General features: G+C 47.1%; 1 protein-coding gene across 2 annotated transcripts in view; it reads right to left on the bottom strand.

The window, feature by feature from the left end:
• Window positions 1-19,555: 19,555 nt before the first annotated feature.
• robo4 (roundabout, axon guidance receptor, homolog 4 (Drosophila)) overlaps window positions 19,556-27,525 on the bottom strand; it is a 177,077-nt gene continuing 169,107 nt past the window's right edge. For both annotated transcript variants that reach the window (XM_038779102.1, XM_038779103.1), the window contains 2 exons: window positions 25,736-26,005; window positions 19,556-20,621 (listed from right to left, as the gene is read on the bottom strand). In XM_038779102.1, the coding sequence (XP_038635030.1) occupies window positions 20,443-20,621; window positions 25,736-26,005 (449 nt within the window). In that variant the 3' untranslated portion in view covers window positions 19,556-20,442. The remainder of the gene's footprint in view (window positions 20,622-25,735; window positions 26,006-27,525) is intronic.

Genomic DNA, 27,525 nt, shown 5'->3' with positions numbered 1-27,525 from the left:
TCCGCGGTGGCGAGGCCCGCGCGATCAGGCCTAACGATCGGCGGGTGGGCTAATTCCGGGGGGGGGGGGGTGGAGAGGGGCCTATGTTCATCCACGCCGGGCCCATGTAGGGCTCAGCCATATTGACCGGGGGCTGGCGCGGAGACGGCAACCCATGCGCATGCGCGGAGACGGCAACCCATGCGCATGTGCGGACCCACGCCGGCCGTGCCATGCCGGCTTTCACACACAGCACTCCGGCGCCATACTAGCCCCCCAAAGATGGGGTGAATGCCTGGGCTGGAGGCCCGTTGATGCCGGTGTCATTCGTGGCGGTTTTGACACTTGGCTGGGATTATGGAGAATCCTGGTCAAGGGCTATGGTGGCAGTCAGAGACCACAGACAGATCAGCAATGAACTTATTGAATGGTGGAACAGACTTGAGGGACAAAATGGCCTATCCCTGCTCCTAATCTTTGATTTGAGAGAGATGTTCAAAGATTTGAGAGAATTGTTTAAAATCATGAGGCGTCTGGACAGAGTAGATAGGGAGAAACTGTGCCCATTCGTAAAAGGATCAAAAATGAGAGGGCACAGATTTAAAGTGATTTGCAAAAGAATATTTGCAAAATGTGAGGTGAGAAAAAACATTTTCACAAAACGAGTGGTTCGCCTCCAGGCCCAGGCATTCACCCCATCTTCGGGGGGCTAGTACGGCGCCGGATTGCTGTGTGCCTCAAAGCCGGCATGGCACGGCCGGCGTGGGTCCGCACATGTGCATGGGTTGCCGTCTCCGCGCATGCGCATGGGTTGCCGTCTCCGTGCCAGCCCCCGGGCAATATGGCGGAGCCCTACAGGAGCCCGTGTGGTTTGCCTGTGGATCGTATGGCCTGGAAGTGTGATGGAGGCAGGTTAAATTGAGGCTTTCAAGAAGGCATGAAATGATTACTTGAATAGAAACAATGTGTAGGGGTATGGGGGAAAAGGTAGGGCAATGGCACTAAGTCATGTTGCTGGTTTGGGGAGCCAGTGCAGACACAATGGGCCGAATGGCCTACTTCGGCACCAGAATAATTCAGTGATTCTTGGGAAACACTAAAAATTAAGAATGACAAAAATAATGGGATAGTTCGGATCAGCAGAGGAAACGGCAGAGCGATATATCAGGTGTAAACCCTTCAGCAGAACTAGACAAATTACAGATCAAGAACAATGTGATGAACTGTTGGTTTGCTTGAGGGAGGAACAGGAGATGTTTGTTCTTCTTTAATAATGCCATCTTTTACATCCAGTTGAACAAAATCTAAACTTAACATTTCATCTGAAAGAAATCACATCTGACAATGCAAGAGTCTGTCTGTATTGTAGTGGAGTTCAAACCTGGATTATTGGCTGTAACACAACGTAAATCCAGAACTTTCTGACTCCGAGGTGAATGTGTTTGCAGAACTTCCTGCTTCTAGATGCTCCCAGATTTCAGAATTGTAGCAATTAATAATGTTTCCCAACCAATTCCGTGATGTCAAGAAATGAGGTAATCAACCTTGGCCCACTCCCCCACCTTGTCCTCGTAACCCCTCGCATTGATCATGGCCAATCCACCTCACCTGCACACCTTTGGACACTAAGGGCAGTTTAGCATGATCAATCCACCTAACCTGCATATCTTTAGACACTAAGGAGCAATGGAGCATTATCAATCACCTAACCTGCACTCCTTTGGACTGTGGGAGTAAACTCTGCAGGAAACCCTCAGGAAGAACGTGCAAACTCCACGCAGACAGTCACCCAAGGCTGGGATCATACCCGGGTCGCTGATGCTGTGAGGCAACAGTGCTAACCATTGTGCCACCGTGCCGCCTTGTGTTGGTTTTGTGTCACTTTGAGTCACTTTAATTCCTGCGGCAGCCAAATCCATAATCTGCCCCACATTTCACAAACTACTTTGCTCAGGTTCCTAGGTTTCCATCAGCTGGCTCTGTACATCAGGAAGACAGATGGTTTTGTTGAGAAAGAGACAGAGGGAGCACCTCTGACAGGGCAGCACTTCCTTTATGCACTACACTGTGCTGGTGTGTCAGGGTTTGCTCTAGGATTAGGTCCCGATCCACAAATATTTAACAAGAGTGTTGCAATTTGCACCAAATACTGTCAGCACTTGCAGTCTGTGTGTAACTCTGGAGGATTTTAACCGTGTTGCTGTCAGGATGAGGGAATTGGTTTCTGCAATACAAACCTAGGGAACCCACATGAGACCTGAGCTGCAGAAGCATTAAATGTAAAAATACTTTTCGGTCTCGATTTACAGTTTATATTTTAGGGTAATTATTAATGAGTAAATGCAGCATTCCAGTCATTAACAACAAGTGCTTAATCTAAAAACATTCTTTACCTCAGTCATTGGAAACACCACCATTTCCTGCTCTCACTCAGTCTGCATTAGACGATGAGTACAACAATCTCTCAGATTATCTTTGATCATCGTACTTGATCAGATCACTGTCCATCCTGTATGATAGAGATATCTTTCAGATGTGACATTAAATTGAGACCTTGTCACCCCTCCCAAGCAGATAGAAATGATCCCATGATGTTATTTTAAAGAAGATTTATCCCTAATGTTCAGGCCAATATTTACCCTTAACGAATATTACCAAAGAAAAACAGATTATTTGGTCTTTGTTACATTGTTATTTATGGGCCCATACCTCTTTGCTCCCTACTGTCTAAAGGCAGAAACTTCTAGATGCTGAAAGAAGAAGATGTCTCTCTCTCTCACTTGAATGCTGGCTACCTGCTCTTTCTGTGAGCCTATAGTGAAAACCATGACAAGCTGAAAGAAAAGATAATATCCACCTGAAGACTGAAGAACAAACTAACTGGAATATGCCCATCTAAAGCAAAGATTCTATTATCCTTTTACTTTCATGATTGTTTTACACCCCTCTACCCCTTCTGTGTTTGTTTGTCCTTGTGTGCGTGTAGAGGGTGGGGTGAGTTAAAAGGGGGGTTAGAGCTTAGGTACCAGTTATCCAGTTGGATTTGTTGCCCATTTTACATAGATTTTTACATAGAATTTACAGTGCAGAAGGAGGCCATTTGGCCCATCGAGTCTGTACCGGCTCTTGGAAAGAGCATCCTACCCAAGGTCAACACCTCCACCCTATCCCCATAACCCAGTAACCCCACCCAACACTAAGGGCAATTTTGTTACTGTTAGTAATAAAAAGCTATATTTAAAATTACAAACCTGGTGACTGTAGTTAGTGGGCAGCCGAAGACATTGGGTATTTTAAAATAATAGTAAATTTCAACCATGTTGTGACTCCAGGTTAAGTGGGGCTGGGTGTTATAACAACCTCTAATGAATAACAAATTGAAAGACTAATTTCATAGATTTTACAGTGCAGAAGGAGGCCATTCAGCCCATCGAGTCTGCACCGGCTCTTGGAAAGAGCACCCTACCCAAGGTCAACACCTCCACCCCATCCCCATAACCCCACCCAACACTAAGGGCAATTTTGGACACTAAGGGCAATTTATCATGGCCAATCCACCTAACCTGCACATCTTTGGGCTGTGGGAGGAAACCGGAGTACCCGGAGGAAACCCACGCACACACGGGGAGGATGTGCAGACTCCGCACAGACAGTATTTTGCAAATAAATCGTTTAATGAGAGTGTGCTTGATTTACTGAAAATGGTGCTAAATTCCAAGACACTAAAGGGAAAGGAAAATTAAAAAATCGTGGGGAGAATAATTTCTAAAGTGTTGCACAGAGGCAAGAGTGACATTCAGAGTTATTAAAAGACGTCATAACTTACAAGCCCAGAGGATTCATCAGCATGATATAACACACTCTGCCAATGTTACCATTTAGTTGTTTGCCAGAGTCCATCACCTTGGATTTTATACTTTATCCGACCACAACAGTGAGATCAGTAGCTCACCATCTGCAAACTGCAGGGTTCATGGCTCAAGAGTTCCACATGTCATCATACTGCATGAAGAGGTCACCACATGGAACATTTTTCATGAATATCCTACCACAAGCAACTCGTAAATGCAATAAATCCCCAAAAATAAACAAGTGAAGTTTTCCTCAGTCCATTATTCAAGTTCCCCATTCTTCTGTGCTCCTCCACAGTCAGTCAAGAAGAACACTTGGACCTATGAAATATAGGAACAGCAGGGGGCCATTTTTGAACCTCAAGCCCATTGCAAAGTTCAGTTCGATCATAACTAATCTGCACCTCAGCTCTATTTGTCCATCAACACTCCGATTTCTCCTAAATCCCAGCCAAAGTGTAGACGCCAGCATCAAAATCGGCGCGAGCGACGCTGGCGTCAACGGATCTCCAGGCCCAGTCATTCTCCCCTTCCTCGGGGGGGTAGCATGGCACCAGAGTGCTGTGCGCTGCTTCGGCACCAAAAACTGGCCCTACACGGCCGGCGCGGGTCCGTGCATGCGCGCCACAGCCAGAGCGGGTCCGCGTACGCGCGCCATGGCCGCCGTGGGTCTGCACGTGTGCCACGGCCGTTTCCATGCTGGCCCCCTGGGCAACATGGCGGAGCCCTACAGGGGCCCAGCGCGGAGGAACATTGGCCCCCCACGGAATGAGTGCGCCGGCCAATCCGTTGCACCCGATCGCGGGCCTGGCCACCGTAGAGACCCCCCCCCCCAGTGTTGGCACCCCCACTCCCCCACCAGGACCATCCACCGGTGGGACTCGGTGGACACTCGGCCCGTCGAGCGGGGAGCGTGCCAGCGCGATTGCCACCAATCCTCCGGTCATCGGAGAATCGGCGGCCCGGCGTTGGAGTGGCATGGCGGGATTCGCGCGCCCCCCAGCGATGCTCCTACCCGGCACGGGCTCGGAGAATCTCGCCCCATATTTTTTAATACCATTACCCAAGAAGAAAAAAATACGGATTTGAGCTTTGAAAGTTTAATTTGGCCCCCAGCATCTAAAGGCTGGTGGAGAAAATTCTGGATTTCTATTGACCTAAGCGTGAACCTGTAATTTTCCAGAGTTAGTGCCATTTTGTTGAACAATGAAGGTGAATTAAACTGGCTCTTCCCGTTGGTGCGAATTAATCCAATACCATGTTAGCTTTGCGCAATGCGGTCAAAATGCGATTTAGTGCCATTGGAGATGGAATCAGACCTCAGCGCCTGTGCTTGGGGAAGCTGATGCATAGCTCTTGAGGCACTGAAAGATGGTGTTGACAGTTTTTTTTTCATAAGAAGTGCAGTAATTCATTTTATTTCACTGTAGGTCCAATTGCAGATGGGTCGATTTGGAAAGGCTATAGCTGAAACATTTCAAATGGGTCATTCTTACTTACATTTTACACCAGTGTCAAGGTAAGTCTCAAATGTAGGTCACCCCAGACAGATGATTCTGTAAACAGGCTACTTTAATGAAAATGAATGAGAATAGCTGTGCACAACCGAGTTTTAATGTTAGCTGCGAGTTGTGTGCAAGATTTGTGGGACGTTGGGCGTTCTTTGGGTCTTTGGAGATCCAGGCTCCGTCTGGATCCATTCGCCAGAATGTTAATCAGGATTCAACTACACTTGTTTATCATTGAGAATATCCAGGTCAGGGGAGGATTTCAGGGGAAAGAAAATAACAGGACAAGTGTTTTTAATCCTTGGGGACATCCCTCATTGTTTTTCTCCTGACATAAAAGAAAAGTGGCCAATGTCGGAAGTTTGAAGCGGAAACAAAAGCTGCTGAAAGCATAGAACCTGAAAACAGAAAGGGCCAATATTTCATCAGGACTGGGCGGTGAAAGATAAAGGAGTCCCTTAATGTTATTGAGCAAAACAATGTGGAGGGGAGAGTACAGCAGATAAAGGTTATGAGTTCAGAATGGGAACTGCTATTACAGTTAATGGATTAAGAGTTTAAAACCTGGGAATTGACATTTTTCAGAAGCTGTTAAGCGGTAACAAACTGTTGATTGATGTCTAAAGATGGGATTAGGCAATTTTATGTTGCTGAAATGTCGAAGAAATGTAGGTTGTGCCACCCTGGGGATAAGGCAGCGACAGCAGAATGATTTTGAAATAAGCTCTATCATTATACAAAGACTAATTTGTCGGAAATGTGAGAGGAGTTTAAGAAAATTGAAGGTACTTGTTGTACAACACTTTAATCGAGAACAAGTAGAACACCTTTAATGGCATAATGCTCAGAATGCAGTGTAAGTACTTGCCTGTGATCAAGAAGCTTAAAAAGAAACCTAAATGGCCTAATAAATTAATTTGAAGTGAAATAAGAGGGGAAAATAAATCTCAGAAAGATGAAGGGATTTACCAAAATGAATATATGCAACAATATGCAGAAACATATTAAAAAGTAGCTCTAACAAGCAAAAGCTTATGGAAAAAAGCATGGCATCAGGTACAGAATATAAGATGAAACTCTTCCAGTTATATAACAGGGGTAAGGTCATCGGATAAAAGACAAATCCGAACAGAGGTCACAATGTATGACCATAAACTGTTAATACAGTGAATAATACTTCCTCCGTCTATTCTTGGGGGATGTGGGAAGGGTATGTCCTCGATAAATCATGATAATCCCAGTAAAATTAATAGCTTCAACATCAATGATGGAAGTCATATAGATTAGAATGCCTGAAAACAAATAAATCTCCAGGGTTGGATGATATTTATCCTCGAGTACGAACAGAATCAAGGGATGGGATTTGCAAAATATTGCTAGTGATTGGGGGAATCATCAGAAACAGGTTCACATGGTGGCCATTGTCAAAAAAGGTGTCAAAACAAACACGGACAAATGCAAACGAACGTAATTTACATCAAACAATTTCTGGATTAACCTTTAAGATGATCTATGTGATATAACCTCGCCAATATAACTTACTGTTTATCACTGCTGCCTCCCAGTGCCAGAGACCCAGGTTCAATTCCGGCTTTAGGTCACTGTCTCTGAAGTTTGTACTTTCTCCCCGTGTCTGTGTGGGTTTCCTCCGGGTGCTCCACTTTCCTCCCACAGTCCAAAGATGTGCTGGCTAGGTGAATTGGCCATGCTGAATTGCTGAATTGCCCCTCAGTGCCTAAAAATGCGTAGGTTAGGTGGGGTTATGAGATTTTAGGAATAGGGTGGGGTAGTGGGCCTAGATAAGGTGCTCTTTCAGAGGATCAGTGCAGACCCGATGGGCCGAATGGTCTGCTCTTGTACTGTAGGAATTAAAAAAAATTTTTTTTAGAGTATCCAATTATTTTTTTTTCCAATAAAGGGCCAGTTTAATGTGGCCAATCTACCTAATCTGCACATCTTTGGATTGTGGGGGTGAGACACACGCAGACACAGGGAGATTATGCAAACTCCACATGGACAGTGACCCAGGGTCAGTATTTGAACCCGGGTCCTCAGCACCATAGGCAGCAATGCTAACCATTGTGCCACGTGCCGCCCTAGTACTGTAGGAATTCTAAACCAACATAGATTCAGATGATGATCCTTTTTGAACAACTCCTTGTTGAAGAGTGGTTTCAGCACTAGAAAAAACATTTGACAAAGGTTTTGTCGACAGCCCATCCACCACTTCAAAAATGCACTTCCTTCTTTATGTCTGTAATGTCAACTATCCAGGGGTCGGTGAGTTCAGTTGACTGGACGGCTGGTTTATGATGCAGAGCGTGTCACAGTACTGGTTCAATTTCCCTACCGGCTGAGGTTGTCCTTCTCAACCTTGCTCCTCGCCAGCCGTGTGGTCTTTGGGGACTATGGCGGCTTTCATTTACTATCTACAAGATGTGCAACTGTAACTCGCAATGACTTCTTCACCTTATAAATCCTCAACCATTAACACCTAGAAGGAGAAGGGCAGCTGGCACATAGGTACGCACCACCTCTTAGTGCCCTCCCAAGTTACGCACCAACTAACTTGCTCATATGTTGCTCTTGTATCATCATTGTTGGGTCAATTTACACACAGTACGGTTCCACAATGGCAATGTAATCATGACCTGATGATTCATTTTAGAAATGTAGAAGGCTAACTGTTGGCCAAGAGATCATCAAAAGAAATGCCTGCTCTTCTTGAAAATAGTTCAGATGCATTTTTATGCCTACCTTGAGAGCACCAAGGTCTAACATGTCATCTAAAAGATGGTATCTCCAACAGTACAGGAACGTTTCTCAGTGTTTTCCTGGATTTTGTGCAGATGTTTCAGGAGTGGGACTTGAACCCTGAACCTTCTGATTCAGATGTGAGAGTGCTAACAACATGACTGACAATAGAAAGCAAATAATGGATGACAAAAGTAATCACTACCAATACTTTGCAAATCCCATCCCTTGTCCCTGTTAGTACTCAAGGATAAATATCAGCCATCCCTGCAGATTTATTTGTTTTCAGGCATTCGAATCTATATGACTTACATCATTGATGTTGAAGCTATTAATTTTACTGGGATTATCATGATTTATGATAAACAATTGGGGAAGCACGGTAGCACAAGTGGGTAGCACAGGTAGATAGCACTGTGGTTTCACAGCGCCAGTGTCCCAGGTTCGATTCCACGCTGGGTCACTGTCTGTGAGGAGTCTGCACGTTCTGCCCGTGTCTGCGTGGGTTTCCTCCGGGTGCTCCGGTTTCCTCCCAAAGACAGGCAGGTTAGGTGGATTGGCCATGATAAATTGCCCTTAGTGACCAAAAACGTTTGGAGGGGTTATTGGGTTACGGGGATAGGGTGGAAGTGAGGGCTTAAGTGGGTCGGTGTAAACTCGATGGGCCGAATGGCCTCCTTCTGCACTGTATGCTCTATGTCTATGTTATCGAGGATGTACCCTTCCCACATTCCCCAAGAATAGATGGAGGAAATATTATTCACCGTACTAACAGTTTGTGGTTATACATTGTATACTGTTTGGGTTTTTCTTTTATCCGATGACCTGACCCCTGTTATGTAACTGGAATAGTTTCATCTTATAATTCAAGCCTCTACCAAAATATTTTACTCATAATTCAAAGGTCAGCAAACTGACTTGATCTGAACTTCCATTTGACTATAAATTCAGTATATGAGATAGTACGCCAATTGTGCCCCAACCCTTGCGATCATTTCAAGCAATTGGAGATGACCAACAGATTATATTGTTCAATCTAAACTACGAAATCAAACATCTATTTAAGTCAACTATAAATTGTGAATTTAAACATTACATCATTGAATTTTCACTGTGCATTGACAGGTTTTCCAAGCCCCCCCAAAAAAAATAATGGTATGAAGACTGGGTAAAATTGGCCAATCCACCTAACCTGCACATCTTTGGACTGTGGGAGGAAGCCGGAGCACCCGGAAGAAACCCACGCAGACACGGGGAGAAAGTTCAAGCTCCACACAGTCAGCCAAGGCTGGAATTGAAGCCGGGAACCCGACGCTGTGAGGTGCTAAATTCCATGAGATGCCTCTCATGAGATTTGTGATGCGTGAAGAGTCTCACAAGATCTAACGGAATTGCGCAAGGATTTGCATTCTGGATCTCACCCTCACTGGGCGTCACACAGCTCAGTATATTTAAATGTGCTGTATGGCTAATTTAAATATACATTTGCTAGATTCTCCAAGCCCCCGGGACTCACTGGACATGCATGTGGGACCTCATCAGGGCGCCATTTAGTTATAGTCCACACAAACGTGAACCAGGAGTAATGGCACCTGGGGGGTTCTCCCAGGTCCAGGTCATTGGGGAGAGGGCAGGGTGGCATCCTGGCTCTTGCTCTGGCACCCAGGAACCGTGGAACTGCCAGCTTTTTTACATCAAGAGCACCCCAGTGCTTTTGCTGAGGCAAAGGGGAAGTGAAGTGCTTAACCCCGAGATGTTTCTCAACATTGCAGTTAGGTTCGCTGCAGGGCACTTGAGATGCATTCAAGCATGAAGAGAAATGGAAACAACAATCCAGGCATCTGGCTATCTGGAAGCTATTACCCTGACAATTACAGCCTACTTAAAGCTATTTTTCTTTGAAAGTGAATAGAAATCTTGAGGATCACAAGATCTGTGGGCGTTTAAAGCTCGTGGTGTGTTTTGACTTTCTAACAGCTGCTGTTTCTGCCTGAACTGCTCTTTAGCATCCAGAGAGGGGTGACTGATGGGCTGGGGGGGGGGGGGGGGGGGGGGGGTTCTGTTATGGGGAGGTTCACTAATATGGAGTGTCTCTGATATGGGAAGTCTCTGATATCATTGCCCCTGATATGGAGGAGATTATTTTTCTCATAGAATCCCTATGGTGCAGATGGAGGCTATTCAGCCCATCAAATCTGCCCAGACCCTCTGAATACTCGATACCTGATCCTGTTCTCATAACCCCATGGCAGCACGGTAGCACAATGGGTAGCACTGTTGCTTCACAGATCCAGGGTCCCAGGCTAAATTCCCGGCTTGGGTCACTGGCTCTGTGGAGTCTGTACATCCTCTCTGTGTCTGCGTGGCTTTTCTCTGGATGCTCCAGTTTTCTCCCACAAATCCCGAAAGTTGTGCTGTTAGGTGAATTGGACATTCTGCATTTGCCTCTGTGTATCCGAACAGGCACCGGAATGTGGCGAGTAGGGGCTTTTCACAGTAACTTCATTTCAGTGGAGGGCAGCACGGTGATGTAGTGGTTAGCACTGCTGTCTCACGGCGCCGAGGTCCCAGGTTCGATCCCGGCTATAGGTCATTATCCGTGTGGAATTTGCACCTGTGTTTGCATGGGTTTCGCCCCCACAACCCAAAAGATGTACAGGTTAGGTGGATTGGCCACGCTAAATTGCCCCTTAATTGGAAAAAATTAATTGAGTACTCTAAATTTATTTTTAAAAACTTCATTGCAGTGTAAATGTCAGCCTATTTGTGACAATAAAGATTCTTATTATTAAAAGGGGCAATTTAGAATGGACAATCCAACTAACCTGCGCATCTTTCGACTGTGGGAGGAAACCAAAGCACCTAAAGGAAACCCACGCAGACATGGGAAGAACATACAAACTTCACACAGCCCCTGGAGGTAGGAATGGAACCCAGGTCTCTCATGCTGTGAGGCAGCAGTGCTAACCACTGTACCACCATGCCGCCCTACAATTATTGGGATGTCTGTGATATGGGTGTTTCTCTGCTTTTTGAGGGATCTCTGATATGAGGGGATTCTCTGACATGGAGATTCTCTGATATGGGGGGGGGTTTCTGGCATAGTGGGGTCATTGATATTTGGGTTCTCTGTTTTGGGATCTCCGATTTGAGGAGCTCTCTGTTATGGGGTTCCTGATATGTGGGTTCTCTGTTATGGAGGGTCTCTAATATGGGGAATTCTCTCTAATGGGGGTCTCTGATATGGAGGGGGTTCTGTGATATGGGAGGTCTCTGATATGGGGGTTCACTGATATGGTGTTATGGGAGGTTCTCTGACATAGTGGGGTCATTGATATGGGCGTTCTCTGTTTTGGTAGTCTCCAATTTGAGGGAGATTTCTGTTATGGGGGCTCCTGATATGGAAGGTCTCTAATATGGGGGATTCTCTCTTGTTGGACTGTCTAATATGGGGGGTTCTCTGTTACGGAGGCTCTCTATTGGGGTCTGATGGGGGGGTCTGGTGTGGGGGTCTGCAGGAGAGTCTTGGGGGTGAGGTGGGGTGGGCAAGATTTGCATTCTGAGGGGGGTGGGGAGGCACTTTGATCTACCTTGGGGCACCTTCCGTACAATACTTACCCCCTTGGCCCTCTGCAAAGTCCACTGTGGCAATGTCAAGCTGGCAAATACTTACATCAATCCTGCCCTTGTGAATCCAGGCCTCGAGGGTCAGAGTATCAAGGAGGTGTGGAGAATCCAATGTCCAGCCCATATATAGACGTGCAGGGCGCCAACCTCAGTGTCGCCGCCAGCATTGCGTTCGGCGACGGGCCGGAGAATCGTTTTGGAGCACGAAATCAGAAGCGGAGCCATTTCTTCAATTCTCTGCCCCCCGAAAATCGAGTACGCCGCGCTGAGTATACACCTCCACAGGCCATTGTCTGAGGCCCACCCCGCGATTCTCCGTCCTCGATCGGCCGTATCCCCGATGTCGTGGGACTCGTGTGGTCCCACCGTCTATGATCCTTGCGTGGCAGCTGCTGACTCAGTCCGGGGCCGCCACAGTCGGGGGAGGGCCGATCGGCGGGCAGGTGGGGGGCTTCATTCGGGGCTGGAGGCAATGTGTGCGGGTGGTCCGAGGCACACGAGCGGCCGATGCGGGGCACTATTTTACCAGTCCAGGTCCACAGACTGAGTTTGCCATGGAGCACGGCGTGGCCGCTGGAGGCCGCTGCCATGCGCAGCCTCTGACTCAGGTGTGCAGGGGGCCGTATCAGCCGCTAGACCTGCGAGCTCTATGACAGCTGCCTGCTAGCACTCAGCAAAATGTGGAATCTGTGGCCTTTGGACACCAGTTTCCCTGGCGTAAAAGACCACAGTTTCCCTGACGGTGTGGGGATATAGTCAGAGACCACCATTAGAGAGAATTCCCATATTATAGACCATCCATAACAGAGAACCCACATATCTGGAATCCCATAACAGAGAACTCTCTCAAATCTTAAATCCCAAATACAGAGATTCTCCGCTACATGGGGAACTCCGCTACTGATGGCAGGCAGCGGAGAACGCCTGAAATTTTCCAGATTGGAGCAAGAGTAGGATGAGCCATCAAACCATCAATGTGGTGAGGCACGAGTGATGTTCTCATAGTGCCACCTGTATTTAGAGATTGTGTGAGGTTCTGAAAGCTAAGAGCAAGTTCAGCCAAGCAAAGGAGGGTAGTCTGAGGTGATCTTTGTGCATGATGTGTCAACACTATTGCCTTTTTCTCCTTCCTGACAAGAACAGGAAGCCTTCTTGTCTTTGTTTTATACAGCTGGGTGAATTTGTGACAAACAACTTAGGCTAAAACGATGAAAAAAGTTTTGTTGTACATCTTGGTTCCACAACCCAATCAGTATCTAACTAAAAATGAACGAACGCCATGAGGTAATTAGTGCTTCCAGTCAGGAGGAGCTCCATTTCCCGCTTCTATTGTGTTTGTGGACCAAACAAGCACATCGTAGCTGATTCTTATTTTCTCAGATGACGCACAAGTGTACAGACAATTCATTCTTTGTAATTTGTAACTTCCTCCCATTCTGGGCCTCAAGGTGAAAGGTCATCAAGGCTAAGACACTCTTTTGTCAGGCATTTGGTAACAATTTAATTGTGTAAGTTGTTAATTGGATCTTTTATTCAAAATAGTTGGTTGTAAATCAACTCGGGTCTTTTTCATTTACCAGATGGAAACAACGGAGCTGGAAATGGTTTGCAGATTATTTTTTCTTAAGATTGTTTTGTACCTAGAGGACGGGACTTGGGCGGAGGCCTTGGAGAGAGTCAACTCCTCCTCCTCATGTGTGAGGCTTAGTCTCATCCAATTTAAGGTGCTGCACCGGGCCCACATGTCCGGGACTAGGATGAGTAGGTTCTTCGGGGGTGAGGACAGGTGCACCAGATGTTCGGGGAGTCCTGCGAACCACGCCCATATGTTCTGGGCATGCCCAGCACTGGAAGAATTCTGGAAGGGGGTGGCGGGGACGGTGTCGAGGGTGGTTGGATCCAGGGTCAAACCAGGGTGGGGACTCGCGATTTTTGGGGTTGGGGTGGAGTCGGGAGTGCAGGAGGCGAAAGAGGCCGGTGTCCTGGCCTTTGCGTCCCTAGTAGCCCGTCGAAGGATTCTGTTACAATGGAAGGATGCAAGGCCCCCAAGCGTGGAGACCTGGATCAGTGACATGGCGGGATTTATAAAATTGGAAAAGGTCAAATTTGCCCTGAGAGGATCAATACAAGGGTTCTATAAACGATGGCAGCCTTTTCTGGACTTCCTGGCTCAGAGATAGGTAACTGGGTCAATAGCAGCAGCAACCGGGGGGGGGGGGGGGGGGGGGGGGGCATTATTGTAGTGTTTATTCTGTAACTTTATAGTGTGTTAATTTGTGTTGTTGTTAAAATGCTGGGTTGTTCATGGGGATGGGGCGAATGTATATGATTGTTAATATTATTGTTATTTTCGGTATTTTACTAAGGTGCGTTATTGTTGTATAAAATCAAAATTTCTCAATAAAAATTATTTTAAAAAAAAAGATTGTTTTGTACCTGCTTCAGTGTGTCATTAACATGCACCACATACAATATTCTGTTTTTACATATATTAATGGATCTACAGTGGCACTGCTTATCTCAAGTCAAGCAATTTTATAAAGGTGGATGTGTTGTAGAAATACTAGATGAGTCCACTAGAAGGTAGAAAGTTTTATTCTTCACTGCCACATGATACCCCAAAGCCCTTTACAGTCAGTGAAGTACTTTATGAAGTGTAGTCACTGTTGTATGAAACACAGCAGCCAACCTGAGCATGGCCAACAGCAAAAATAATGAGCAGATAATCTGGGATTTTCTATTTTCATGATGTTGCTTGAGGGATAAATAATGGCCAGGACACCAAGAAAACTCTCCTGTTCCTCTTCAAGTAGTGCCACAGGATCTTTTACATCCACCTCGGAGGGAAGATGGCACTTTGGTATGACCTTGCATCTGAAAAATGGAATCTCTAACTGTACAGCACTCCCACTGTACAGTACTGGAGCGTCTTCTGAGATTTCATGCTCGTGGTTAGCACTGCTGCCTCTCAGCGCCAGGGACCAGGGTTCGATTCCACCCTTAGGTGACTGTCTGTGTGGAGTTTGCACATTCTCCCCGTGTCTGCGTGGATTTCCTCCATGTGTGCTCCGGTTTCCTCCCACAGTCCAGAGATGTGCAGGTTAGGTGGATTGGCCGTGCTAAAATTGGCCCTAAGTATCTAAATAGGTGCAGGTTGGGTGAATTGGCCTTGCTAAATTTCCCCTTAGTGTCCAAAGATGAACAGGTTAAGTGGGGTTGCGGGGTGAGCGGGAGGGAGTGGGTTGGTGCAGACTTGAGGCCGAATGGCCTCCTGCTGCCCTGTAGGGATTCTATGATTCCTGGAGTAGGGTTTGAACCTTTGGTTCCTCCTTCCAATTCTGCCACCAAAGAGCAAGTGTGAACTATAGTCTTATTTTTCCACTGAACTGCAGCTGAATGTAACCCACTTCCTCCCTTTACAACCAATTTGATAAAGTCGATAGTCTTCTTACACCAAAATGAGGACTGGTGCATTCATGCACTATGAAGGATTTTGAGCATGTAATACTGTACGATGGCAGGACAGTTAGAGCTGCATTATTGAAGGTGATGTCTTTGATGAGAAGATACACCAATGCCCTGTCTTATTAGTTTATTAAGTTTCTGGAGAAGATCTGGGTGTTCTCTTTGTATTACTGTTAACATTCCTCCCTCAATCAGCACCAATCACCAAGAGCAGGAAACCCGAGCATTCACCTCAACTGCTGCACGGAGTATCTTGTGTGAATTATCACGTTCGCCTGTATATTAACGAAGACCCAAACTAGTTCTTTGGTCATGAAGTGATTTGGCATGCTCCAAGGATGTAATACTAAAATACCAGTCCTTTCTGAATGCTGCAGGCAGCTCCTTCTGTGCCTTTTGGGGTCTTCAGGTCAATTAGCAGACTGAGCGAGTTTGCTTTCTTCAATCTGTGCGACTCCGAAATGTGAAATTAGATCTGGCCACAGGAAACTGGAGACTCGTCTGCAGATTGGAAACATCTTTTGCTTTCAAATGTTCAGAACTAAACACGTCACTTTGAAACAGAAACAGAAAACACTGGACTATCGCAACAGGTCTGACAGCATCTGTGGAGAGAGAAGGGAGCTCATGCTTCGAGTTTGGATAACTTTGTCAAAGCTGGAAAGAGCTGGAAATAGGGTCAGATTTCTACTGTTGTTGGAGGGGCATGGAGAGAGTTACAGCCCGAAGTTGTTGAACTCAATGCTAAGTCTGGAAGGCTGTAACGTGCCCAATTGGAAGATGAGGTGCTGTTCCTCCAGTTTGTGCTGGGCTTCACTGAACATTGCAGCAGGCCAAGGATGGACATGTGGGCATGAGAGCAGGATGCTGAGTTGTAATGGTAAATGACAGGAAGGTCTGGGTCCTGCTTGTGGTCATCCAGTCTTGGGCTTTTCACAGTAACTTCATTGCAGTGTTAATGTAAGTCTGTTGTGACAATAAAGATTATTTAATTTAAATTTAGTCTCTCTGATTTAGAGAAGACCTCATTGGGAGCAGCAAATGTAATAGATCAGATTCAAGGGGGTGCATGTGAAGTGCTGACTCACTGGAAAAGAGTGTTGAGACCCAGGGATGGTGAGCAGGGAGGATGTAAAGGTGCAGGTGTTACACCTTCTGCAATTGCATGGAAGGTGCCGTGGGAAGAGGGTGAACTGTTGGGGGCAATGGAGGAAGGGACCCAGAGGCAACGGTCCCTTCAAAATGCTGACAGGGGGACTGACGGAAAGATGTGTTTGGTGGCGGTATTATGCTGGAGTTAGCAGAATTGGCAGAGGATGATTCTTTGAATGCAGAGGCTGGTGGGGTGAAAGGTAAGGACAAAGGAGACCCTATCCTGGTTCTCGGAGGGAAGGGAAGGGGTGAGAGCAGAGGTGTGAGTGATGGGTCAGACACGGTGGAGAATGTTGTCGGCAAATAAAATTGATTTGTCTAAAAAAACTGTGCAGAGTCTGCACGTTCTCCCCGTGTCTGTGTGGATTTCCTCCGGGTGCTCCGGTTTCTTCCTGCATTCCAAAGATGTGCAGGTCAGGTGGATTGGCCATGTTAAATTGCCCTTAGTGTCCAAAAAGGATAGGTGGGGTTACTAGACTATGGGGATAAAGTGGAGGTGTGGGCTTAAGTGGGATGCTCTTTCCAATGGCAGCTGCACTCGATGGGCCGAATGGCCTCCTTCTGCACTGTAAATTCTATGATTCATAGTGGGTGGGAAACCATGAGTAAGGGATCGTGGTTTCCTTAATCATGGTTTCCCTCCCACTGTGGTCGACAGGACTCTCAACCATGTCCGATCCATCTCCTGCACCTCTACTCTTACCCCTACCCTGCCGCCCATTTTCACTCCATTTTTATTTTTATCAATTTCTTTTCATTTCTTTCATTGATCTGTTATTCCCTCACCATTGTCTCCCCCCCCCCCCCCCCCCCCCAACTTGGGCCATCTCTTCCCTGTTCCTAGTTGCCCTTGGACACATTGTTTATCTTTGTTCTGCCATTAACACATTCTAGTCACTTGATGTGCCACTAACAGCACCCTTCTTAGCCCTAATCACCCTATTTACATTCCTTTTGTCTTTCTGTCCACGACAATCTTTGTCAATTTCCACCTATCACTGGCCCTCAATCCAGCCACACCGCTCCACGACCCCCAGAAACAGTATAAATTTGACCCTATTTCCCGTTCTCTCCAGCTTTGACAAAGAGCCATCCAGACTCAAAATGTTAGCCCCTCTTAGAGATGCTATCAGACCTGCTGCGATTGTGCAGTATTTTCTGATTTTGTTTCCGATTCCAGCATCCGCAGTAATTTGCTTTTCTTAATGTCACTTTGAAATGTATGTTACACATAAGATGTTTGGAGTCCAATATGGTTCTTCAGTTCTGAAGAAGAGCCATACTGACTGGAAACATGAACTCTCTTTATCTCTCCAGATGCTGCCAGATCTGCTGAGATTTTCCAGCTATTTCTATTTTTACTTCAGATTTCCGGGATTCACGGTATTTTGCTTTTATTATACATAAGACGTTGTTTTGGATAATTTATAGTTACCACCATGAAGGCCTATGGGTGGGATTCTCTGACCCCCGCCTGGTCGGAGAATCCCTGGGGGGCGGTGTGAATCCCACCCCACCGCTCCGATGCTGGCTGCCGTATTCTCCGCCGCCGATTTTTGGGTGGGAGTGGGGATCACGACGTGTCGGTTGAGGGGCCTTTGGCAGCGGCCCCCTGGAAATGCTCCAGGCCCCGATGGGCTGAGTGGCCATCGGTTATTGGCCAGTCCTGATGACGTGAATTGGACATGGTCCCCCATGGCGGGACCTGGCTGGGAGGCCGGCTGGTGTGGTCCTCGGGGAGGTGCGGGTGATCCAGCCCCGGGACGTCCCCCATGGTGTCCTGGCCCGCCGTCGGCACCCATGGATCTGCGGGCGGGCCTGTGCCATGGTGCACTCCATCCTTCCGCGCTGGCCTCTGTTGTACTTAGCCATGGCCGGTGCGGAGAAGAAACCCCCCCCTGCGCATGTGCCTGAACAAGCCGGCCGGTCTGTGCGTGCGCAGGACCACGCTGCCTGCTCTGCGCATGCATGGGACCACGGCGGCCCCTCCGGCACCAGCCTAGCCCCCGGAAGTGCGGAAGATTCCGCACCTTCCAGTTGGCCCAACGCCGGAGTGATATGCGCCACTTTTTACTCCGGCCTTGGGCCATTGCGGGGATTCGGGGGAATCCCGCTTTATATACCTGAACAGGCACTGGAATGTGGTGACTAGGGGCTTTTCACAGTAACCTCATTGCAGTGTTCATGTAAGCCTACTTGTGACAGTAAAGATTATTATTGTAGAACAATCACGGTCTCTCATTGCTGATATGCTTGCTGCCTTCACCACTAACCATTAGCGCCCACCCTCCCTCCCGATTAGTGGCCTTTTATACAACACAATGACCAAATCCCAGTGTTTTCCAATTGCTCCCCAAACATTCCCCAATGCAGCCTTCTTTCCGTTAGCTTACCCACCTGGCAGCTCATCAATCTGACCAGCAACTGGGAGGGAAACGGAAGATCAGAAATGATAATTGGGTTCTGCAGTAAAATTTGATGGGGCATCCACATTCCTGGGATTTCTGGATTGCTTCCCCTCTGCCACTCCCACCTCTCCGTGAATATTTAGGCTAATGTTTTCTTTTGATGTTTTGACACTTTTATCGTCCACCAGATGGAAGTGGCAAATGTGTGAAGAATAAATATCCCTGATATAAATGGTGGAGAATCCAGCAAACTCACATCGCATTTCCTTGTAATGGCACAATAGTGGCATGGCAACCAAAGCTATCCCGAACACCTACACATGCAATGCCATGGCAAGAAACTCAGATCAATTATTTGAGAGAAATTAAGAATAAAGTAATGTTTGTGTTCAGTTATTCTCCAGTGGGTTCTATTCTTGACTTGTACGGATGCTGCCTGACCTAGCTATAGCTCCAAGATTCAGATGTGGAATTAACCTTATCAAGTAAAAGTAAAGTCATCATAGTCCCAGATGACGAATTACTGCTTTCCCCTTTGAGGGGGAGAGCTGACGGGTGGTAATGTAATCTGAGGATCACCAACACCTCAGAGGAGGGGCAAGGTTGAGAAGACAGTGCCTTCATGAATAACCTCAGCTACTACAGGAATTGAACCTGCGCTGCTGGCCTTGCTCTGCGTCACAAACCAGCTGTCGAGCAAACTGAGCTAAACCCTTATTTGCAATATGCAATCTGCAATTTGAAAACCTTATATGCAATCCACAACTCACAGAAGATATCTTTTGTCTCCACACAATGATCTACATGCATCTTTTCTTTTTAAAATGTAATTTGTTTATTGTGAAAATAATAAGTACAGTTAGACTCAGGAGATGAAGTAACTTATTGCCAATATTAGGTCTTCAGAGAAAAGGGCCTCTTAACTATGTTAAGTGATGATTCTTTTCAACCAAGCTGCTTTTTGTGCTTTGATCTCTCTCCATGTTCGACCGGTAATAGGCAATTCATATTGGTGTGCTGTCACCCAACACCATTGTTCCCAATGATCTTACATCATTGACATTTTAAGCTTCCTTGATGTTTTTGTTGAGTTTTTAATGTCGCTCCAGACTGCTTTCAAGGTCAGTTTTATTTACATACATCTGTTAGATCAATTAGTAATGAGATAAGTTAAGAGCTGATGTGAGCTGGTGGGGTGTCTGCGTACACGTACTCAGAAATTCCAAGAACAACAGCCTTGCTTTTGAATTTAATCTTGCCTCCCCGTATTTAGATCTCAGGTGCCCATCTACACAATCTACAAGCCAATATCTATATTCAGTAAGTAATTTAACCGGCTGTTACTGGTTTCTAACATCTGTCTGTACACAAGTTGCCTGTTTTGTTTGCAGCCCTGGATTATTGAATAGATTGCAAGTTTAGAAATAGCTTTCTGAACCCTTTGGGGTTCAATACTACTGAGTTTCCTATAAGAGCGACACTGGCTGCACAGAGATCCACCATTTCTCCATTTCGACGTGCAGCCCTCTCCAAGTGTAACTGAAGATGACTAAGTACCCATGCAGCCCATCAATAACCGTTGGAACATCTGCACCCGATAAACATCCTCCTCTCCCTTCCTCATGGATCTGTTTCCTTGGTGTCCATAGATTTCTGTGTGTACAGGGATGGGTCATGTGTTCCAATCTGCTCATGACCTTAGACCTTAACCATAGTGAGGCCATTGGCATCCGCTGGGAAGTTCATTAATCCAACTTTCTCCACCTTCCTCCTAACCGCGAAACTCTTGTGCACTGGGGCTCCGACTGTTGCGAAAGATACATGCACTGCACTGAGAGCAGGGTTCGCCTGGCTGTCCGATTTGGAGTTGTGAGCCTCTGGAAAAGAAGAGGTCAATTAGCTTAAACTCCACTAGTCAAGAGCTCCACCAATCCCGGTTCAGATGCATCCCCATACAGAAAGTTACAAGATGCAGTATATTCTTTTGGCTCCAATTTGCTCCCCTCTTCCGCCAGTTTAAATTTCAACATGGTCCCATAAATAACCACAGTATTCTATCTTGTTCCTGTGTAACCTTAGATCGAGACCACAAGTAAGCTGTACGCATTCTGAGGGACTGCTGTACTGGTTTTTTGGGTGAGATATTAAACCACAGACATAATTGTGCAAATTAGGTGACTCAATGACCACACTCCTGTGATGAATGTAGGAATTAGAAGTAGATTTTAGTGGTTTATGTTCATCTTACTGTTCTCTGTATGCATATTTGGGTGTAGTCATGTCTGAGGGTGGGGAAGAAGATGGGAGTGGAGTAGGGGGCAGGGGTAATTTGCTGATGGTGACTGTAGATTTTTCTTTGTTTAAGCTTTGTAATGGGTTTGGCGGCCATCTTGTGTGGGCCTGGTTGCTTTATTTTCCATGTAACTGTTAGATAATCCCTCTTGCTGGAAATGGCTGACTCAGGATCATGGGGGTTGTGGGGCCCCCAATTCATTTGGAATGTCAGAGGGTTGAACGGCCCAGTGAAAAGGTCGTGGATATTTGCTCACCTTAAAGATTAAATGCTGATGTGTATTTCTTCAAGAGACTCATTTGCGGGTCAGAGACCAGACAAGGTTGCGGAAGGGGTGATAGGACAAGTTTTTCATTCGGACTTTGAGGGCAGGATCCGGCATGCGTCAATTTTAATCAATAAAAGAGTTCAGCTTTCTGCTGCTAAGATTAGCTGACCCCAATGGTAGACATGTTATTGTCTGTAAGGGCGGCATGTGGTGCAGTGGTTAGCACTGGGACTGCAGGACCTGGGTTCGAATCCCGTCCCTGCGTCACTTCCATGTGGAGTTTGCACATTCTCCTCATGTCTGCGTGGGTTTCACCCCCACAACCCAAAGATGTGCAGATTAGGTTGATTGGCCATGCTAAATTGCCCCTTAATTGGGAAAAAAAATAATTGGGTACTCTAAATTTATGACATTTTGTTTTATTGTCTGTGTGTCTTTGGCAGGCACCTCGATGGTCCTGGTTAATGTCTATGCTCCAAACTGGGTTGATATGGCTTATATTAACAAGCTGCTAGCCTCCATCCCTGATTTGGATTCACATCGGCTTATTTTGGGGGGTGACTTAAACTTTGTTCTGGACACAGGGCCGGCTCAAGGCACCAGCAACTCGGGCAGTCGCCCGGGGCGCCATGTGCTCGGGGGCGCCAGAGACTCGGGACCCGCGCATGCGCAGTTGGGCCGGTGCCAACCAGCGCATGCGCGGTGGCCGCCCGCCCCCAGGGCGGCCCCCCGGCTCGGTCCGCCCCCCCGCTCAGTCCCCCCCGCCCCGCCCTCGGGTCCGCCCCCCCCGCCCTCGGGTCCGCCCCCCCTTCGGGTCCGCCCCCCCGCGTGTCCGCCCCCCTCTCGGGTCCGCCCCCCCGCCCCGCCCTCGGGTCTGCCCCCCTCTCGGGTCCGCCCCCCCGCCCCCCTCGGGTCCGCCCCCCCGCCCCCCCTCGGCCCCGCCCCCCCCCTCGGCCCCCCCCTCGGCCCCGCCCCCCCCCTCGCCCCCCCCCCTCCGCCCCGCCCCCCTCCCCCCCCCCGGCCCCCCCCCTCGGCCCCGCACCCCCTCCCCAAGGGCGGGCGCCAAAGTTCAGCTTGCCCGGGGCGCCAGCAACCCTAGAGCCGGCGCTGTCTGGACACCAGGATGTACCGGTCCAAACCCAAATCTCTGACTCCACCATGGGTAACCAAGGCATTGTTGGTTTTCTTGGAACAGATCGGGGCTGGGGGGGGGGGGGGGGGGCAGGGGTCAGATCCTAGGTATTTTTTGCACATGGGTGATAAAGGTTTTTTTCTTTTTCTCCCATATCTACTAGATACACTCGCAAATTGCCTTTTTGTGGTGGATAGGACTCGCCTCCCTTTGGTGGAGGGGGAGGGTTACTCGGCCATTGTGATTTCTGACCATGCCCCGCAGGACCCACCCTGCGTCTGCCATGGAGATTGGATACGGCATTATTTTAAAAATAAATTTAGAGTACCCAATTCATTTTTTCCAATTAAGGGGCAATTTAGCGTGGCCAATCCACCTAGCTTGCACATCTTTGGGTTGTGGGGGCGAAACCCACGCAAATACGGGGAGAATCTGCAAACTCCACACGGACAGTGACCCAGAGCCGGGATCAAACCTGGGACCTCAGCGCCGTGAGGCAGCAATGCTGACCACTGTGCCACCGTTCTGCCCAAGGATATGGCATTATTAGCGGACAGAGATTTTGTGAACACATGTCCACCGCAATTGGGGAATATATTACATTTAATAAAAGTCTGTCCCATCTCTGTGGGCTGTGTAAAGCCCTTAAGGTGGTTATGAGGGTGGGCATGGGATGGGGGGGATTTCCTACAAAGTGCACATGGAAAAGACAACGAGTGCAGAGTGGCAGATGCTGTTGGACTCCAACCTTGAGGTGGACCATCAGCACTCACATGCCCCAATGCCTGGGTTTCTGGCAAGTAGGAAAAAGCCGCTGACATAATTTGAATGTTCTATCAATGGATCAGGTGGTGGGCCAACTGCGACGTTCGAGGGGTGTATTTTACACATACGGGGAGAAGGCCAATCGCCTTTGAGCTCACTAGCTGAGACGGCAATCTGCTTCCCAGGAAATTGTGCAGATACGGGACTCGAGTGAGAGCCTGGTTTCCACCCTAGCTCAGGTCAATGCGGCTTTCGAAACATTTTATCTGAATCTTTATAGATCAGAGCCCTCAAGGGAGAGTTCGGCCATGACATATATTTTTGAATGGGTTATCCATCCCAGTAGTGGAGAGGGAGATTTTTGTTTTGCTTTCAGCCATGCCCTGTGTCTGTTGATTTTTGTTTCATTTTTAGAGTTCTGATCTGGGATCTGAGGAAAGAAGGTGACCGGGATTCTCAGAGCCCGCGCCGGGTTGGAGAATCGCTGGTGACACCGGAAATTCCCGCTACGCCGCTCCGATGCCAGGAGGATCGGCGCCAGTCATGCGCGGGCGGTTGACGCACCGCCGGTCGCCCCCCCCCCCCCCCCCCCCCCCCCCCCGTGGTGATTCTCTGTGATCAACTGGTCGAGATCACACCGAGTTCTGCTGGCGTGGTTCCAACCAGGTCCACCCGGCGGGAGCTCGGACCCGTTGGTGTCCTAATGGGGGAGGCGGGGGGGGGGGGGGGGGGGGGGGATCAGACTCTGGGGGAGGGGCCTCCACGACGGGCAGGCCCGCAATGGGGGGCGACCAATCGGCAGGCGCGCGCAAACGCACACCCTGTCTTCTTCCGTGCCGGGCCGTTGTGTTGCCATGCCTGCGCAGAAACGGCCACCACGCGCATGTGCGGACCCACGCCGGCTGTTTAACTGTTAATTGAAAAGCTATATTTCCCTTAGATGTCAATGGGGTTAATCTTGTGTTCATAATAATGTTTGTTCTAATATAAAAGATCCCTAGTTGTCAGTAGATTCACTCCTGGAGAAAAGTATCCTTTCTTCACAGTTTACAAATTGAAAAATTGTTGGGGTCTTGTCCAGTTTCCTAATGTAAATTGGGGTCTGATCCGGGGACCAAAACATTTCAAAAGTATTAAAGTGATGCATTTTAGGACATCCCCAGATCCTGAACGGTGCTATATAAATACAGCTTCTTTCGTGCTTCTTTATTAATGCATACCTGAAAAGGGTCTACGTAACTTACTGTCGCTGTACCCATTAATATTTCAGAAAAAAAAATCAATATCACATTTGACATAATCTTTTACCATCCTGATAACCCATTTATTAATGCTTTCTCCAAGTGCAGCAGAAATCAATAAATATTATTTCAGCTGAATTATCTGAACCAAAGTTTCTATTGCGAACCCTGCACTGGATTATCGAGCCAATGCAACTAAGCCAAATCCAGCTCCTGTCTACATTGTATTATGACCACATCAAGAAATTGGCTGCCAATTGGTCAAGAAAGGGATTGATGTTCTCCAGAATATTGAATACCAACCAATCAGTTTTTTTTTCTATTTGCTTCCTCCAAAAGCAGTTGAGAAAATTGTGAATGTGACTTCCTCAAAATGCACTTAAAAATACAAATATAATCTCAATAGTTGTCTTCATCTACTTATTTTATAATCTTTTTATAATCTTTATTGTGACATGTAGGCTTACATTAACAATTGCATTGCAATGAAGTTACTGTGAAAAGCCCCTAGTCGCCACATTCCGGCGCCTGTTCGGGTACACAGAGGGAGAATTCAGAATGTCCAATTCACCTAACAGCACGTCTTTCGGGATTTGTGGGAGGAAACTGGAGCACCGGGAGGAAACCCACGCAGTCACGGGGAGAACGTACAGACTCCGCACAAACAGTGACCCAAGTCGGGAATTGAACCTGAGATCCTGGAGCTGTGAAGCAACAGTGCAACCCACTGTGCTACCGTGCTGCCCTTCTCGATTTATCTCAGCTGCTATCCCCCTCTTTTAATCTTGGTGATGCCCAGCATTTTGCCACTTTTAAATGAAAGCGGGGTCATTTAATATTTTTATCGATATGGCGTGGTGATGCTGAATAGGCAACTTGAGTTAATGTTTACTTTGAGCTACCAGTCAGCCACCAGTGTAAATCCCCAGACAGTACCACCTCTAAGGCCCAACAAAAATCCCACACCTCCTTGTCCTGTTTCTTTTCTTCTTTCCATTAGATGTATTTAAGAATTGGGCAGTGGGTGGCAGATTGTGTTTCCACAATGCTCCTTCTGCTCTAGTTGTGCCAAGGCCCTCACCCCCCATGCTAAGATGGAGCAGTCTGCCGGCACCAGGCTTGCTGATTGGCCCCACTGGTCAAACTCACTAGCAAGAGCCAGCAATATCAAAACTGAGCTAAACTCAATTTAAACACTTGTCACCCTCCCCTAGATGGTACAGTCTGTGCTCTCTGACCACACCCAACCTAAATTAATGAATTGGCTTTCAATGTTAATGAATCCATTGTACCAGCGTTGTGTTTGGTCTGGAGTTGCTGCTCTGAGAGATCGTTGAGTGGTCCGTTGGAGTCCTTTCTGGTAGTCGGCAGGTTCCCAACTGTAATTCCCACTTTCCTGGTGATTTTGTCTTCTATCTCATCAGCCCAGGACATGTTCCAATCCCAGATCTGACCAGATTCAGATTCTGGACACCCACTCATGGCCTCTGATCCTTCTGATGGATTGTGGGAAACAATGGCATTGGGGTAGGCAGTGGGCAGAGAGGAGGTTGTGGGGAGAGCTGGGATTAGAAAAATAAATGAGTTATAGTCATGCAAACAAATATCATTTTATATTATCGAGCAACTCAACATGTACTGAAAACTAATGCAATAAGCTGAAGATGCGATTAATTAGGGGAAAGCCACAAGGTACAGCAAAAGATTCAAATACCGGAGACACAGCTAAAAATCAGGAGGTTAGCTGAAATGGAACCTCGAAAGGTGAATGGTGCACAGTATAGATGATTTAAGAGACAGTCAGATGTATTTCTGAAGACAGGAATGGTTAGCTCCACCATTAAGAGGTTGGATGTGCCTTCTGATCATTTCCTAATCCTAAAAAATACTTACATTCTCAACACATTGTGTGCACATGTGTGTGGCACACTGACAATAGGAAGAGGGGGCAGAGAGGGAAATAGGCAGATGTACAGAGAGAGACAGAGACATAGAGAGAGAGTCAAAGACACAAAAGGAATGAGAGGCAGAGAGACTGAGAAATAGAGAGAGAGAGACAAAGAGACATAGACAGAGAGATTACGAGAGGGAAGGAGATGGGGATGGAGAAGGAGAGATCGAGAAAGTAACAGAGAGTGTACAAATTTGTAAACGTTTTTGGCGTATGGTTTTTCACTTATGACTTGAGGGACAGTTACATCCATATGCACCAATATCATTGTGTATCGGGGCGATAAAGACCTGATTGTGTTTCACAACACTGGTATCTTCTTCCCCCAATTATTCCCTTCCTTTACCAGCCTTGTCCTTTTGTATTTAAGCAGGAAACGACTAATCATTGAATATGAGCCTGGATAGTTTCAGCTGATGGATGTTGCATAAAGCGCACCACAGCTAAAGTACGAGCCTATTCTCATCTGACATTGACAGCTAGATGTTCAGCCGGAGTGGGGTACCCATGCTATGACTGACTTTATTCAGCTGCTGAAAAGGCCAATCTCAACATGTGAAATGCTCTCCAGGCTGAAATCGATGAACAGGAGAAGTGAGGATACTCAGCCTCTCTTCTCGATGTGATCTAGTAGTGTGCTGCTTGGGGACGAGCCCAAGTAGACTTTGGGGAAAACTGAGGAATCCTCTCTCCAGTCAATGGCATATTAATTGTAAAACTACTCCTGCAAACTAGACAGAGAGGCTTGAAGCACACACGACTCCTATGAGAATTGTATCATCACTTCGTTCAACTATAAAGTTGAACAAGATGGGACAGATTTAGGATATAGAACCAGATTAATTAATTGAAGTGGTGTCTCCTGCTCAATCAGCATTCCTACAGCCCGAGATTCTGGACTAAGTCATAAATATCACAGTCTCGGAGACACAAAAAAAGCCAATAAACACTGACCCCAATTTAAATGCATTTTACAATTACTCAGTAAATGAACAGACAAGCAATCCAATAAAACAGGACTTTACGTTTCATTTAATCCATGTAGTGCACCACTCAGAAAACAGGCCTGCCGCAAAGGTCAGGAGAATAGGTGTTTATCATTGTGACATGTGTATCACACAGCCCATTTAC

Source organism: Scyliorhinus canicula, chromosome 19, assembly GCF_902713615.1.
Source record: "Scyliorhinus canicula chromosome 19, sScyCan1.1, whole genome shotgun sequence".
Taxonomy (NCBI): Eukaryota; Metazoa; Chordata; class Chondrichthyes; order Carcharhiniformes; family Scyliorhinidae; genus Scyliorhinus; species Scyliorhinus canicula.
This window is presented reverse-complemented; position numbering and strand designations above follow the sequence as displayed.